Below are 18,152 nucleotides of genomic sequence, written 5' to 3'. Positions count from 1 at the left end.
AGCAGGGGTCACCAAACTCAGTCCTGGAGGGCCGCTGTCCTGCAGAGTTTAGCTCCAACCCCAATTAAACACACCTGAACCAGCTAATCAAGGTCTAGGCATACTAGAAACTTTCAGGCAGGTGTGTTGGACCTGGTTGGAGCTAAACTCTGCAGGACAGCGAGTTTGGTGACCCCTGCCACACAGCATCATCATGTACCCGTTCAGAAAGACACATTTTCATAAAGACAAATGCAACACAGCTAAAAGTATTTCTAATATGTTGGACCTGAAACATGCCTTCACAAGAACCAGTAAGACCTGGGTTTGTGATGTTTAAGTTGTGGAAGACATGTTGCACGAAAGGGGCCTTTGCGAGGTTTTTTGGAAAATTTGCTTTATTTTGTAATTCCGCTTGGTGCCACTAGTGTCGCAGAAATGTCACAGATAGGCCTCAGTACTTTTATAATTTTTCATTGCTGCTCCATCAACTCCTTCTGACAGGCTGAGTAGTTAAATATGTCCCCATAGGTTACCTCTGGCCACTTCTTCATATCGTCTACCCACGTTAACAATGACGATGGATGGGACAATATGAGACCATCTGATCTTCGTACAAAGTTTTCTCTGTGCTCCCAATTTAAAACATTTACGGTATTAACGTTATTTGTCATTTCGCTAAAGTTTTGGCTAGCTATAAACAATCTTCTAACTACTGAACTAGCTACCGGATGTGCTGTATTAGTTTAGCGGAAGTCGGATGCCAACATTTTATTTAACCTTTATTTAACCAGGAAAAGTCCCATTGAGTGATGAGTAACTCTTCTCCCAGGGAGTCCTGGCCATGACAAAATGCGTAAGCGCAAAGTATTAAAAGTGGGCGGGGCGGAAAAAGGTGAATAGTCAACAATAATATTCAGCCCACAAGTCTTTAGTTGTGTTACTGCTTACTTAAGGAAATCTGCGACTGTTGATTGCATGAAATGTCCAACATTCCACACTTTGTTTGTTTTTTCGGTTCGATTATTTTTCGGTTAAATAATCAGGGTATTTGAAGTGCACTTTTTCTTGTTGTGAACACACAACTACAAGATGTCATATAATAATGCATAAGTACATGAATTGGGATGCACCTTATATCTTAATAGCATAAGATGTTGTTAAATGTAGATGTTGTGAAACGGTGTTTTTCAAAGAGACTGGCCTACGTTAATGAATAAGGTAAAGCTGTAAAATCATCACACACAGCTTGAAATATGCAGTCGTGTCATGTCTGGATTTTGTGATCCGCAGGTCCTGTCCTGACTGTGAGAACTGGAGAAAAAGCTTTGTGTACTGGAAAGTTCTGAAGGGTATTCTGGAATTTCCAACCCAAACATCAGGAATCAGTCAATCTGACAGACTTTCCCTTTTTTATAGTATCTATCTCAAATAATATGATTTAGGCTCTTCTTTACATTACTTTCAACTGACTGCTCTTTCGAAATCCAGCACATACACTCTCAGAAAATAAAGTACACAATTGTACCTTTAGCGGTACAATGGCTTGTCACTGGGGCTGTACCCTCAAGGGTACAATATTGTACCTTAACCTTTAAAATAAACGGTACATATACTGTATGTACCTTTTAATGCTTTTTGACCCTCAAAAAGGTACATATATATACCTTGAGGTCCAATAATAAGCCCTATGGGGTACGTTAGTGTAGATTGTACCTTGGGGGACAGAAATGGACTCTTACTGTACCCCTATTTCTGACAGTGTAGCTTACTTTATCATCCACCAATCACCAAGTGATTATTTTCTGAGAAAGTTTTATTTCATAGGTCCAACGTTCATAGATCCAGCTGAAGAGAACCAAAAATAAGAGCATATTTAATAGCATGGTAATCAAGTCATATGACATGCTGTAGACATTTTAGACAAACATGGGACATGAATAGAGCATATACAGACTGTTAAACAGATTACATGAACAAATCTCACTGTGATCTCTAGCACACAACATTTGATTGGACAAGATGACCATATAAAAATGTCATTCTTCATGACAGTCATATAAGAAAAAAAAAAAAAAAACCTTGCACAGCAATTGATTCTTGCCACTGGTGCTACAATGAAGTTTCAGCAATGAATTACATTTTAAGTATTATTAAGATAATCCACATCTATACGATTTAAAAAATAACACTAATATTTGTAAGAAAACATTAATGTAATTTATTAGTATTTATGTTTATTTATTCATTATTATCATTTATGTATTATTAATTATGTATGTATTATTATGTATGATTATGTGGTTATTTATGTACATTTATATTGTTTATTAAATATTCTAATATTACATTTTTGGCTGTTTCAGGTACAAAACTTCAAAGATATCACCAGCATTGTCTTCTTCTACAAAATACAGTACTGCAAGCTTTCAAATTTGCCATGAACTAAATCATTCTCCACTTCAAACCTGCTTCAAAGAGAGCGTGCTGTTATGAAATGCTTTTCATATAAAATCTCTTGGCAGACTTGACTGAGATTGCGAAAGCTCAGGGTTAGATTCCTCTCAGCTAAGAGGTCCTTGGTGTTTCGTAGAAGGATGGTTAGACATTCCTCTGGCCATGATAGCGCATGACTGACATGATGAAAGTTTGATGCTTCACATTCTGAGAACTGATGACATCACTGCATGATGATGTCAGGCTCAATGTTGAAGAGCAGGTCATCGTTGCCTCTGCGCACCTCCAGCAATAGAGTCGTGTCTTGATTGAGCGCTTCCTTCAGTTCGCTGGTGGTCATCAGTGGCTCTCCATTTAACTTAACGATGATGTCACCGTCTCTGATGCCCCCTCTGAAATACATTTGGAGAAATTATACAATTGTCAGTTGTATCCTACGGTATAATAAAGCAGTCGGTCATTATCACAAAATAAACGGCGGCAGTTAATATGAAATATTGATTTTAGTTAAAATGATTTCAAGTCCCCCTGTGGTGAAAATAAAGCTTTTAATGTTGTTTATATGTCTATGTGGTGTTTTTAATATGCTTTTTTTATTGTGCAAATTCATAAGTCAGTCTCATAATTGCGGTTTGAAATCGCTGGTGTTTCTGACGTCACAAACTACCTTGTAACCAATCACATCAACCAGTCACATCAACGTGTGATCATCAACGAGTGGATCTCTGAGCTGGTGTGAGTGAGTGGAGGTGGGGCTAATTTGCATATTCATAGAACTGCGTATACTAAATGAGGCAAAGGTGTAGTTACAATCAAGCTATTTTAAGGCATGGAGAAAAAAATTCAAGGAAAAAAACATTTAAATATGTCATTTTGATGATAAAAGATGAGTTTTAAGGGATACAATTATTGACTACAAGGGGACTTTAATATATTGACCTGTATTTTATCTTCGAGCCAGAGTTTAAAGAAGTCCATTACTGTTACATCCGCTGTTACACACTGTTACATCCTCCTGACTCCCTTGCTTTCCCATCATGAACTTCAATTCCCATAACCCATTGCCTGGACTCATTATGTTTGTTTACTTCCACCTGTGTCTCATTATCTTGTTAATGCCTGCCTATTTCAGCTCTGTGTTTTTACTCATTCTTTGTGAAGTCTTGTGTGTTGTTACACTGCATTTATGAGCATTATCCTGGTTTCCTGTGTCTTGTTTTTTTGATTCTCTGCCTGTATTCTGGATGACCCTTTTTGCCTGTGTTTTCTGACACGTTGCTTATGTGGATTGTTTGCCTTGATTTTGACCCTTTGCTCGTTATATGGATTACGATTCTGGATTGTCCCAATAAAGTTGCATTTGGATCTTCAACCCAAGTCTTGGAGCGGTTTGTAATAATTATAATGTACAAAACAACTGGCCAAAGTTTCCTCAATCAATTGGCATTCGCATAGAACTTTTAGATTGGTTATAAAACAGCTTATTCATATGTTAGAAAATCAAACGAATAATTAATGTATATTCACACGCAACACAAAAGACTGCCCAATACGTTTCAAAAAATGTATAGTGGGTTCTATAGGGCTAATCAATGTAAATAATTACGTAATAATTGTAAAATAATTAATTCAGGAATTTAACAAAATAGGGGTCACATTTTATTTAAGGTGTCTTTAACTACTATGCACTTACGTCCCAAAAAAAAATGAATTGTTAAGTACTATGTACTTATTTGGCCCTATTTTAATGATGTAAGCACATGGTCTAAAGCGCACGGTGCAAGTGCACCTAGGGCGTGTCCGAACCCACTTTTGCTAGTTTAATGATGGGAAAAATGGTCGACGCACCCGGCGCATGGTCTGAAAGGGTTGTCCCTATTCTCTTAATGAGTAATGGGTGTGTTTTTGGTGTAACGTGCAATAAACCAATCAGAGTCTCTAACTCCCATTCCCTTTAAAAGCCAGTTGTGCTCACGCCATGGCGGATTCGCTATTTACATGGCGGAATCTGCAAGTGGAAAAACTGAACGCGTCTCCAGAGAAAAAGCGGATCTGCTCGTACGCAAGGTTAAAGTGCGCAAGCAGACCATCTACGGGACAAGCCGGATTCCACCATATCTTTATGTACACAATATTAATCTTTTACATTGTAATCCTTTTATTTTTAATATTTGGCTAGTTTGTGTGTTGCTGCGCGTCCCTGTGTGTGTAATAAGCAGAGTGTACACACGTTGTGGACCCACCTATAGGCGCATTTAAATAACAAAAAAATATTCCGCCATTGACTTTAGACCAGGTTTCAGTTGGCCAATGGCGCAGTCTATGTTGCCTCAAAATAGCAACACGCCAACAATGCGCCAGAACACACCTCGTTTTCAGACCAGCACGCCCATGGGCGCACAAATAGGCGCAACTGCATTTGCTATTTAAACAACATGAAACAAGCAGGACGTGAAAATGAAAACTGCGTCAGGCTGAAACTAGCAAAAAACACTTGCGTCGTACCTGGTGCCGCATTGCGCCGGGTGTATGATAGGGCCCATTGTGTTCAAACCCTTATCGTAACTCTAACCCATAGTAGGTACATGTTGTCAATTAACATTACTCAGTACTTAAATGTATAATTACACTGTAGCACAGACACCTTCAAATAAAGTGTAACCATCTTTTTCAAATACAAGTACAATATAAAAACATCTATCTAAATGTGATTACATAGCAGTGAAAGACACTAAATATAAACTGGGTCTGAATACATAACATTGGGTCGGGCCACTGTATACATTCTTGCCACAAAAGTTTAAATATTTTAAAGCACCAAAAAAATCCTTCATACACAAATGGTTGAAACTACACACAGCTCCCTTACAACTCTCCTTTAGTAATGAATGACTTCCAGTCTGTCATTTGTCACTTGTTGGCAGCTTTAAATCATTTTCACTACAATCAGCTGCAAGATGGAGCCAGTTGCTTTTTTATGAAAGGAGAGTGAGGAAGTATGCAGTGTGATAAAAAAAAAAGAAAAAAAAGTAGCCCCAGATGTGGTGTCTGAAATAGGCTACAGTGTCGCCATGGATGACGGCAGATATTAGGAAATATCTCAGAGGGTCGTGTAATAGATTGAATAACAGTGTCATGTTTGGAGGAATTTATTCAACATTCTTATGTCTTCTTCAAAGCTTATCATAATTTTAGAATATGTATAGAAATGCTAATGATAATCGCTTCTGTGGATTTATTGCATAAACATGTATAATACAAATCTGACATTTATTTTTGATTTTAGTCTTGTCATCCACAGAGCACAGGCAGAGATCAAACTTCTTGGCTGGGAGTTCTGAAGCACAACCACAACTGAAAGACCACAGATCATCTGGTTTGGCTGATACTTACTTCTGAGCAGGGGAGTGAGGAACCACCTCATGGACGTAGATCCCACCGCTGACATCAGGGAAATCTGGATTCTGCTGCTTCAGCTCTTCCACGAGACTGTAGGAGACAGACAGAATGCCTCACACACACACACACACACACACGACTAAACAGCAAAGTTCATTTGTTCAGTTCATTTACATGCGTTCACTCACGCTTCTGTGATGGTGAGCATTCGGATTCCAATGAAACGCTTCTTCACTGATCTCGTCTCTGAAACAATATGTAAAAGTTTTAACACATTTAGTCCAGCAAGAATGGTTCTCAAAAATAAAACATGTTTAATATCAGATCATTCATACTCTGACCTCCCCTTCCAATTCCCTTGTTCAAAAGCTGCCCCATGTACCTTTGTTTTGCTTTCCCAATGAATCATTTAAGAATTGAGTAATCCTGTCTGAGGGAATGGCAAATGAGATTCCTGCAGCTACCTTGAGGGTGTTGATTCCTATCACCTCTCCATCCTTAGAGAAGACAAATCAAGAAGAAAAATGAAATACTAGATCAGTGTGTTTGAGTATTAAAAGGAGACCTAAAAATGAAAATGCTACATGTCATATTTTACTCAAACTCCATGCCATGTCTTTGCTTCTGTGGGACACAAAAGGTGAATTATTGAGGTACAGACTGAAATATTAAAATTGTATTGAAAAGAGTGGATATTCTTTTTTTAAAAATCATCTTTTGTGCTCCACAAGATGCCACAAGAAAACAGGGGGGAGATTAAACATTGACAGAATGTCACAGTATGAAATAATTACCAAATTAACGAGTGGTCCACCTGAGTTCCCATACTGAAAACAGAAGAAAAAAAGTTTATTATTGGTCTTCATACGATTATACACATACCGTATCAATATGGGATTAGGTTTGTGCCAAAATCACTGATCATAAATGTTCAAGTATTGAACAAAAATATAAATCCAAAACATAAAATAAAGTAAAAATCTGACTTCCACTTTAAAATCACTCCAAAATTTGCTACTTTCAGAAGTTCAAATGAAATAATAATCTATGTTAATTATTGGTGCTCAAACTATTTGAAATACCTTATCTATGGGGTTAGATATATGCCAAAAGTACTGAATATATAAATATTCAGGCTTTGGACAAAAATATAAATCCAAAACGTAAACTAATGTAAAAACCCAGACGAACCCCACTGACTTCATTAGTATTTTCTTTCCTACTATGGAAGTCAATGGGGTCCATCAACTGTGTGGTTACCGACATTCTTCAAAATATCTTAATTTGTGTTCAGCAGAATAAATAACAGTGTTATTGTGACGAGTGACTTTAATAGATTAAAGATATAGAATAATAGTTTTCTGTTTTAAAAGGTTTTATATATATATATTTATATTTTTGCTCCATACTTGAAGTTATGTTCAAAATATTTAACACAGCTCTTATCATCATTTCCATAATATGGACCAATTACTAATAACTAGTAAGCATTACTTGTATGCAAAGTGATTTTAGAAATTAATTTCAGAAGTTGTCTAGACTTCTTATGCAACACCCAGTAAGACTCTTAACATGCATCATTCTGGTTATTATGTGTCTTACGTTGATGATGGCATCAGTCTGGATGTAGTCCATGTCTGAGTCATGGAGACCCAGTTCTTTCCCATCTCTCTGTGCGGTGCTGACAATTCCTGTGGTCACTGTGTTCTGCAGGGCAAACGGGCTGCCGATAGCAACCACAAACTCACCCGGGCGCAGGTCTGCAGAGTGACCCAGCAATAAAACAGGCAACTTTTTCTGCCAAAGGGGTTGTAGGAAGTAGTGAATAAACACACTTTGACTTCTGTATGATAAAGATTGCTCTTTGAGTGCAATAAAAACAGTTTGCAGTTTTGTCTTACCTGTGTGTTGATTTTGATAGTGGCAATGTCAGACTTCTTGTCGATGTCCTTGATAGTGGCCTCATGCACATCTCCATCACGCATCTGTACTTTGAGTCGCTGATGACCCGAAACCGCTGTGGTGCTGGACACCACATGAGCATTAGTCACGATCAGCCCAGTCTCTGACATTACAAAACCAGAACCACTGGATAGAGGAACCGTCCGACCAAAGAGGGGGTGGCTAGGGGGCAAAAGTGAACATATAAAGGCATCGGACAAAATTCACACTATTTAGTTCCAAACACTTTGCATTGAACATTCAGAGTGATTCAAAAACGTATGTAAAACTCCAATTAAGTTTTTTTGGTCTTTGGTATTAAATTTGGTTTTGATTTGTTCCAAAAGAAGTACAGTTTTGCATACTTTTAACTCGTACTACTCATTACAGAAATAATTTATGAATATACGTTTTTAGAAACGTAAGTGCATGCTAATCGCAGTTAAATGAAAATATATTATAAATTCAATTTATAATAAATGCAGTTAGCTGAACTTAAGAGTGCTTTTTTCAACGCACTTATGACTTAAGTACATCTTTATGTAATTTCATAATTACTTTTTGAAATATGTTTAAAGTGTACTGCAAAATGTACTGGACTGACAAGCATGTACTAAAATATACTTTAATGTCATTTCTGTTGTAACTTGTGTCATGTATTAACATATATTTGTAATTACACATTTGGAATGATGAAATTGTAATTTATAACATTTAAAATATAATAACTTTAAATGTAATATTGAAATACACACTACATCATGTACATCACATTGGTAATCAAGTACTTTACATGTTGAAATTAGTGTAATTCTTTAAAGGTCCCGTATTATGCCCCTTTTCACAAGATGTAAAATAAGTCTCTGATGTCCCCAGAGTGTGTATGTGAAGTTTCAGCTCAAAATACCCAACAGATCATTTTTTACAGCATGTTTAAATTGTCATTTTTTGGGGCTTAGAAAAACGCGCTGTTTTAGTGTGTGCCCTTTAAATGCAAATAAGCTGCTGCTGGACGACCCAGGGGGCGGAGTTTCATGAGCTCACGCTCAGTCTCTCAGGACAATTTCATCTCACGGAATGATGATAATATCAGAAACTCTCAGTAACGGTGTTCATTTCGAGTCGGACAATAATGCCTACAGAGTCAGAGTGCTGTATAGAGATGGAACAGGTATAGTTTAGTAGTTTAATTACGGTTATTATAACGTATTTGTCATCTGCTTGTATGTATCCATTATTTATTAATAGCCTACAAGTCTGCTGTTTCGGACCAGGTCCAAATGATGATCAAACATATAACTTACTGATCAGTTTAATAAAGTTTATTGTACATCACACAAAAGATGAAGCGTCAGTTTTACTTCAGAAAATCACCATAAGAGCTGAGTAAACACAGTAAGTTATAAAAAGTGCGCAAGTACATAAACGAATTTCGGTAGAGTTGAGGGAGCATTCCTGTGGGCGGAGGTTAGTTAAAAAACGGTTCTAGTGACGTCATTAAAGAAGGAAGTAGAGGGATGTAGTCCAAACGGGCCGTTCGATGTAGGCGACTTCTGTTAAATAAAATATCTCGCTTGGCATTGAACTTTGAGCTTTATAATTTTACAGATATTATTTATGCTCTTACAACAACATCACACACTAACTAAAGTTTGAAACATGGGATCACGAAGAACGGGACCTTTAAAACCTGACAAAAGATTAAAACATAATGCTTTAAAATGTACTTTTAAGTAAAGCTTTTACATTGTTACAAAGTGCTCTTTTTAAAATTGTACTTATTGCTTTAAGTGTGAAACATTGACATGGAAGTGAAGTATACTTAAGTGGCCTTTTATTTCATAAACTTTTTCTCCGCAATCGTTTAAAACATTTTTGACCATTTTCACAAAACTTTCATGACCCCCAGTATGCATAGATGAACATGCAATATATCAAAAAAGTTTTTTTTTTTTTTTTTTTTTTTTCATTTTATTCTAACTTCATGCTTCTTTTTTTCAACACTTGAATGTGGGTAAGTTTCATTAAGCAACATTCTGAACAAAAAGCTGAGAAAATTGCGCTTTTGTCAAGTCTGGATGAAATTCAGAACGAAGCTCAAAACACAGATGAAGTAGATCGCGTCCATCAACACAAAGCTTGCACAGTCCTACCTCTTCCTCGGTCGACATTTCATTCAATAACTTAAGGCAGTTTTGATTTATATGCCGTTTAATGTTGATGATCGTGTTATTTAACAATGCTTTTATCTGCAGTATCTACCGTATAACAGTGATAAACATGGATCAATGTCATGGAAGCGTTGTGTCTTAAATGACAGAAATTCCTGTCAATGGCAGGGAAAGAGTTCATATTATATTATCTGAAAGTAAAATTTTTGAAAAATATGCTTTTAATTTTTGAAGTACACTACAAGTGCACATCCAATGCAATGAAATACACTTCTTTTCCATTTTCTATAATTTTTTTAAGATAATATAAAAATATGGGCCTATATAAAACATTTGTTTACCCAATTTCTCCACGCCACACTCTTTGTCATCATTCACAAAAGAATAGCCTTGGCAAAAGCAGTAGTGCATATGTTGAGCTTAAACTACAGACAGCAATGACTCTCACACTGTGTTTGCCAAAAACCTTCCTCACTTCCCCACAGTTTTAAAGCACTCTACAGATGGCTGCCACACCATGAAAGTGTTTGCAAGTGTTCGGGCTTACTTTAGGAACAGCTCAATGTGCACCACAGCAGGGGCGATCTTCTCCACCACGTCAGCAATGAAGTTGAATTTGTACCTCGGGCTGTTGGGGTGTGTGGGACCTATACTAGCAGAAAGAATTACTCATGTTAATAATCCCACTATGGTCAAAAAACAGCACCATGTTTTATTTTATAATGCAGCTACTGTCTTTTTATAATCCCAAATAGCCTGTTCTGGCTCAAGAGGGCATGATTAGCAGGCATGAGTGTGAAAATTCGTTCCTGCAGATTAATATGGTATGTTGATGATTGTACTGTGATGATAGTTGGAGAAAGTCTTTTCAAACACAGGAAATATTCCTCTATAATTGGGTCTAAAATCACTAGGTGGGTTTTATCCTCATGCATGCTTGAGTTGTGTTGGGTGTGCAGTGAAGTGTGTTCAGTGTGTAAAGATACAGTAATTAGGGCATGTTATTTTCTGCCAACATCAGGGTGGTTTTTCGCTTGACTGCTGTTTCCTCTTGGCCGTGTTGGCACCACCATCATTCCTTTGCGTGCACACCCTTGTTGTCCTACTAACCTAAAATTTGAAGTCATTAATGACTCAAGACTATTTAAAACCTTGTTTAGTACTTCAGTACTTTAAATACCACACCTAATGGCTATCACTGACATTGTACTTAGCTTTGATCACTGTCTCTGTTAATTAATAGTTAATGTTTTGTTAATTAAAGTTTTGTTTAGGCTGTAATTAAGAGTTGTTGCAAGCCCCAGAAATGTGTTTAATACATAAACAATAACGAAAAATGACCCACAATGCTCCAAGGCTGCATTTATTTGATCAAAAATACAATAAAAACAGTAATATATATTTTTTTACTTTAATATTTTACTGTTTTATCATTTTAAAATGTCATTTTTGTGATCAAAAGTGAGTTTTAAAGGGGGGGGGGGGGGGGGGGGGGGGTGCATGAGCGCTTGGAAGCTTGTCTATGGAAGCTTGTTTCTGCCACTGAAAAAAAAAAGGTAATTGCGACTTTTTATCAGACAATATTTTTTTTCCCCACTCGCATTGCGAAATTATAGCTCATAATTATGAAAAGAAAAGTCAGAATTGAGAAAAAAAAAGTCAGAATTGTGAGTTTATATCTTGCAAGTCTAACTTTATTGCTCAGAATTGCGACTTTATTTCACAATTCTGAGGTTATTTTTTTTACTCACAAAGACAGTGTTTTCTTTCTTCAGAATTGGACTTAATAACTCGTAATATCTGTCAGCAAGTATCACACAGACAGACGATGAGGAAGGATAAAGTTCAAACACGAGTCTTTAATAGTAATCCACAGCATAGAACAGACCCAAACGCAAAAAAAAAAAAAAAAAAAAAAAAAACGCTAACGCAAACGAGTCCGGACCCTAAACACAGGAAAGGCTGACAAATGAGGTAATTAATGTAACACAGTTGAACTAAACGAACTAATGACATAGTAGCCATGACAACACAAGAAAAGCGGGAAAAGAACAAAGGGACACAGGAAAGAATGAATACAAACTAAAAGTCCACGAAAACGAAATTAAGAACAAACACAACTGAATATTTGTAACAATATCTCACAATTCTGAGAAAAAAGTCAGAATTCCGAGATGTAAACTTGCTTTTCTGAGAAAAAGGTCAGAATTACGAGATATAAACTCGCAATTGCTATAGAAAAAAATCTGAATTGCGAGATGTGAGGAAAGAAGGTCAGAATTGTGATATAAAAGTCACAAATATATATATTTTTTTTTTCCTTAGCAGACACAAGCTTCCTCAGAAAAAGGTTGTACTACTTAATATTTAATTATTTTGTAGCATCATTTGTAAATCACTTCACTGTCATATATGATTAATGTAATACATCCTTGCTGAATAAAATAATAATTTCTTTCAAAAAGAAAAAATCTTACAGACCCACAAACATTTTAATAGTAGTGGGTTAATATATGCGTAAAGATATTTTGTCCACATAACATAATATATGTAAAGCTTTATTACTGGCTTTCTGGATGAAAGTATTTAAACTTTATCATTTTGAAGCTGTGAGAAACCAAAAGAAGCATTCAATAAAATTACACTCAACTGCTAATCATTAATCAAATGCAACACCCCATATAAAAGCACATTCCAGTATGGCTGCATCACGGAGCCGTGACCTCTAAGATTTCACAACTGCCAAGTAAGTCAACTTCCACTGGCAACGTGTGCAAATTCATTTAGACGATTACATATAATATTGAAAAACGCCACTCAACCCAAAGTCAGCCAGGCATAAACCAAAGATGAATGTCTCAATGGTTTCCTCGTTCATTTTTTCCAGTCTGAAATGGTGAAGAGACGAGACATCAGAAGAGCAGCTGATCACACAATCTGGGCAGCATCTGTTTCTGAGCAAGTGGGTTTCTTAATACAATGATTGCAAGGGGAATAGTTTTATTCTGAGGTTTTAGACCTAGTAGCCTAAATTGCATAGAATGATAGACTATAATTTATGTGACTTTTAATGCTGTAATGATTTGCTTCTCTTCAAATAGGCATTTCTGCGGGTTCTTTTGCTTACAGTTTTGCCGCTTGCCCCAAATATATAAACTATAGTGGCCAACAGTAACTAATGGGTGAATGATTGTTACCAGCTTGGCTCCTTGAAACCTGGTTTTGCTCAATTATTGTTGTGTTTATGGAGTTAACAGACCTAAAAAGCTGACCAGGTCATCTGTCTTCATACACATAATTTCACCCCATCAGTAGCCTTTTAATTCAATGTGTCTCCAGAGAGGTGGCACCATTTCTAATAGGTGCCTCCTCCCTCTTCCTGTCAGCATAGAGATAACGTTTTACTGCTGATCTGGAAGCAGTTTGATGTTTCCTTTTAATGATAAATTAAAGGGTGTTGGTATTGAGGTCTTATCTAAAATCAGAGCAAAAGGGCAAACCTCCACCGAGAAGCTCAGAGGAAATCATGCCTGGTCTACAGAGCACTATTTCCGAACTTCTCTGCAGCCGCCATTTGCACGTCAAGTTTGAGGTCACAGTCCCATTGGTCAAAACACCCATGATGGCTCATCTGATTATCAGTGGAGTTATGCTATGTGATGGCCGCTAGAGGAGCTCAATGGAGTATCTTCTGAATGCAGGAATTACAAGACTCAAAAACACCGTGGACTCAGTCATCATGGTGTTGATGAAGGAGATATTAGCTGCTCTTCTGTGAAATCCTTAAAGTGTGTGTGTGTGTTAACCAAATTGTCCCCAGAATTGAGGTAAACTGCACTGATACTATTGGATGAGAATATTAGCTAAATTGATCTGAATAATGAAACTATGTAGAGCTGCTATGAAGTCATTTCAGAATTGATTAACTTTGCAACATTGACACAGTTGTTGAACTGAACTGAATCAACATTGCACTAAATTGAGTCTAACAATGATTGTCTTCTGTAGAGCTGCTTTATAGCGGAGTCGAATTTGTTTCATAATTGGAGAAATTTGCAATATTGACACTGTTATTGAACTGAACTGTATCAACGTTGAACTAAATTAGGCTGAATAATGACAATATTGTCTTCTGTAGAGCTGCTTGCAACATTAATAATAGAATATGGCATGGCTGGAAAAGGCTCTTAACCAATCAGATTCGAGAACCAGAACCAACTGTTGTATAAACAGTTATTTTCCTGTTTATTTCTGTAAAGCTGCTTTAATATGACTTGACACAAACCTTGATACACATTAAAGGTGCAGTGTGTAATTTTTATCGGCATCTAGTGGTGAGATTTGCGAATTGCAAACAGCTAGTCACTCACTGCCTATCCTTCAAATTGCAAACTCGAAGGAGAAGCTACGGTGGCCGACGTAGGATCCGACGTAGGATCGGAAGATGTCGTCGTCTGAGTCAGCAGAGAGTAGCAAGTCAAGCAATGAGGTTTCTTTATATTATATTTTATATTAAATTATATTATATTTACTTAATTATTCAGTAAAACCACGTTATTGTGATTGTTATTTTTACTTGTTCATCATTGTGTTAGTCTTTTATTCACTGACTTTACCATAGCCTGTTTCCATGCTAGTTAGTATAAGATAAGAGCTATGGATAAGAGCATCAAAGCAGCTAGGTAAGGGGAAATAGCTAACGTTAGGATGTCCGAGGCGTCGTTCAGACAGCATGTTTTTCTCCACGTTTGCAGAGTCAGGGACAACCTGAGTATTCTGCTGCGTCTTTCTCTGCTGCTTCTCAGTCAAGTTAGTGACGAAACGCGCTCTGTAGCGCTGTTTGTTCGCTGTTGGCTACGGTAGAAACATGACGTCACGATATGTCGACCTTCATTTAAGGGGGGTGCCCGCGGTTATGTAGATATAAATGACTCATTCTAAGGTAATAAAAACATAACGGTTCATTAAGTAAGGTCTTTATACACCACTGAAAACATAGTTATGGGTCTTATATTGCATTTCTGTCAATAGATCCTCAGAAATATCACACATTGCACCTTTAATATACTATATATAATATATATGGGGATTTTTAGAAATACATTTATTCAAGGTTTTATACAAACAAAGAATGTCTAAGTTAATGTGGGAAAAAAAAAAACTTTTGTGGAATGACCCAGAAATGTATGGCATGCCCCCATTTAGATTGCCTTGTGTGTGTGTGTGTGTGTGTGTGTGTGTGTGTGTGTGTGTGTGTGTGTGTTTGTGGGTGGGGTATAGGCTTGTATTTGCTACATGATGTAAGTGTTTGGCATTCTAGAAGCTGATGAAGAGGTAACCTAATGTCATCCCATATTTATCTCACCAAAAATGTACCACAATACCGTTTTTACAATAACTGTACCTGGGTTAACTTTTGCTACCACTATCATTCGTTTATTACGATTTAGTAGAACAAACTTATTTCATTGTGGTAGGGTTAAATCCCATTTAATTAATGATTACATTTTCAGCACAAATTTTGATATATGTTAAATATCTTGCTATACACAAATCACTTACCTTGATTGTTTTTACAGGGTCCTTTGTGCGCATTGGTGACCGCGGGCAGACCCTGCTGCAGCGCTTTCCTGCTCACGGCCTTCAGCTGGCAGATGTTCCCGTACGTGTTTCCGTCACTGCCACACACTTTACTGCTGTACCTACACTGACAGACCCCTTTGGACAGTCTCTTTCCGGACGGGTGCTTGCACTCCAGACCGTCCCCGCAGGGCAGATCGTCCTTGCGGCCGCACGGCTCGCCCTCTCCGTGCGCGCACACCAGACAGCAGTTACAGCGGTCCGGCACATACCCGCTCGGACAGCTCGGGCTCGGACACCTACTCACATCACAGCGCTCCGGACACTTGAGTTTAGTATCCGCAACAGCATTTAAAATGTAAATAAAAACTACCGAAACGAACGGAATGACCTGCATTTTAAATGAAAACGTATTAATTTTCAGACAGCCCTCTGGAGATCACCATTACGCATCAGATTTCCAAAGCAAAAATCGAATTTCCGATTAGATGTGTGCGTTCCTGTAGACTCAGTTGAAAGACCAGTGTGAAGATGTTGTCCCAGAAAGAGGAATATTTCTTATCCAAGCCAAGCTGATCAGTTGGTGGTATATCTGATATTCCACGTGCATATGATTAAAGCAGTGTGTGAAGCCTCTTGATGTGTGGTGCTGTTACTTCTGCATCTGCCGACCATCTCAACATCCTCGACTGAAGTCTGCTTTTCTCTTCTCCCTAGAGGAGGCGGGGAATTTCGTTTACCCCAAATCGCTGAGTATTCACATGTGGGAAGTCCGACTCATTTCTTTTCAGAGAACCGATTCATCTATTCTTTTTGCAGCTCAAAAACAAAGTTAACAATAAACAGTAGCCTACTAAAATTAATTTACTCTCGACTGAAAAGGGTTATGCGGTTTATTTAAAGTTAAACGTGTTTATGTGAAAAAAGTGTCAGACGATCGTAAACATATTTCCAGCTACGTTTCATTTACGTTTCATTTCTGCCATCTCGGTTCTATCAGACAGTGAGTTGTCCGAATCATCACTTGTGAAAAATAACTCCACTTAAATGCAGGGGCGGTTCTAAGGTCAGTGGGTATTCGGGGCTTTAGCCCAAACTAAAATTGGGTATTTTTATATAAAGGAATGAATGAATTATTTATAAAAGCGATTTATGGGAATAAAGACAAATAAAGGCTTATTGTATGACAGGGTTTTTCCTGGCTCAAAATGAGACGGAGGTAGTAAAATCCTAATAATGTATTTTAATAATAAGTTAATTAAATGTTATTTTTCATAGATCAACATATAGCCTAATGTGTTTTCGACATTATTTTTGTGGGTGGAGCTTGGTACCTCTAGGGGGGTCCGGGGGCATGCCCCCCCGGAAGAAATTTTGGTACATTTTAAAGATAAATTCATTAATCTGGTGCACTCTGAGTCACCCGAATCCACTGTTAAAAATAAATAATCCACCCGCAAACCGCCCATATTCTTTGATTTAGATATCTGCATCTGATCACATTACAATTATTCAAATTCTCAGTGTTAAGCATGATAATATGGTATCACACTGAAGTTGGCTAATTAAAAATGAACATTTGTTTAAAATAAAAGTTCTTCTTTTGGCAAAATTACATTTCCTTAATAGCATAAACAGAGGCTTTACTCCCTTCAAACTTACATTGTCAATGTTTCATTACATCACTGTTTGAAAACACTATTTTTTTATAAGGTTTTATTTTATTAAATGTTTGCTCCATCTTTCATTTCAAATTCTTAAATTTGATCAATATATTCAATTAAAATAATAAGACATTTGGCTGTTACCAATCAAATTAAATAATTTACATTGAAAAATTATAACTGTATTAAATTAGATTATTTTAAATATTTTTGATATTTAAATAAAAAAAAGTTGACTAATTTGCGTCCCCGGGTACTGTCGGTAGTTGGACATTTTTATTGTAAAACAGTCAAATATTGAATGTTTATCTAGGCTACTTACATTTTACCAGACATTCGTTCACTTCTTTAAGCATTGACATTGATGAGCTAGACCGCTGAACTTTTAGTCATCCTAACAAACAGAGCGGTGCGTAATGTAGTGCATCAGAGCAGCATCAAGAATATAAAATACATTGCAGTGAATCTCTTATTTGCATCTTAAGTTTATTGCCAATAATAATGACAGGTTTGCGAAAGTGTCGAACTCGGTGAGCTCGCGCAAAATACATCTTCAGCACAGCGACTCATTTAAACGCCTCTGATTGGCCGATGCGTTCAACAGACATGTCAGTGATTGGCTACAATGCTCAACGCTGCAAAAGCACGTCGTAAGTACCTTTAATGCAAAGGGAAAAATAAATAAAACTGTAATATGCACTTTTCATGATTAGGTAATCGCGGCTGATGTAGGCTAATCTTATTCACTTTTGTTTTTCTGATGAATTGTTTTGCACTATGAGAAAGACAAGGTAACAAATTATTCGGGGCTTTACTAAAAACATTCGGGGCTTAAGCCCCCTTAGCCCAGCCCTAGCGCCGCCCCTGCTTAAATGTATTGAATGTAGCCTACACTTGTTAAAAATGTAAAAGTAAATCAAAAATATACTTGCAGGTTTTTAACGTTAGGCTACTACTAAAT

At 37.0% G+C, this 18,152-nt stretch overlaps 1 protein-coding gene across 1 annotated transcript; it reads right to left on the bottom strand.

The window, feature by feature from the left end:
* Window positions 1–1,784: 1,784 nt before the first annotated feature.
* Window positions 1,785–16,241, bottom strand: htra3b (HtrA serine peptidase 3b). Its single transcript, XM_084109815.1, has 9 exons — window positions 15,510–16,241; window positions 10,495–10,594; window positions 7,737–7,959; window positions 7,438–7,632; window positions 6,630–6,662; window positions 6,218–6,332; window positions 6,024–6,081; window positions 5,830–5,925; window positions 1,785–2,828 (listed from the first exon to the last, which is right to left on the bottom strand). Exons 1-9 carry the CDS (start codon window positions 15,922–15,924, stop codon window positions 2,660–2,662), a joined length of 1,404 nt encoding a protein of 467 aa, XP_083965941.1. The 5' UTR covers window positions 15,925–16,241; the 3' UTR covers window positions 1,785–2,659.
* Window positions 16,242–18,152: the final 1,911 nt, after the last annotated feature.

The sequence above is a fragment of the Abramis brama genome, assembly GCF_963993115.1.
Source record: "Abramis brama genome assembly, chromosome: 3".
Classification (NCBI taxonomy): Eukaryota; Metazoa; Chordata; class Actinopteri; order Cypriniformes; family Leuciscidae; genus Abramis; species Abramis brama.
This window is presented reverse-complemented; position numbering and strand designations above follow the sequence as displayed.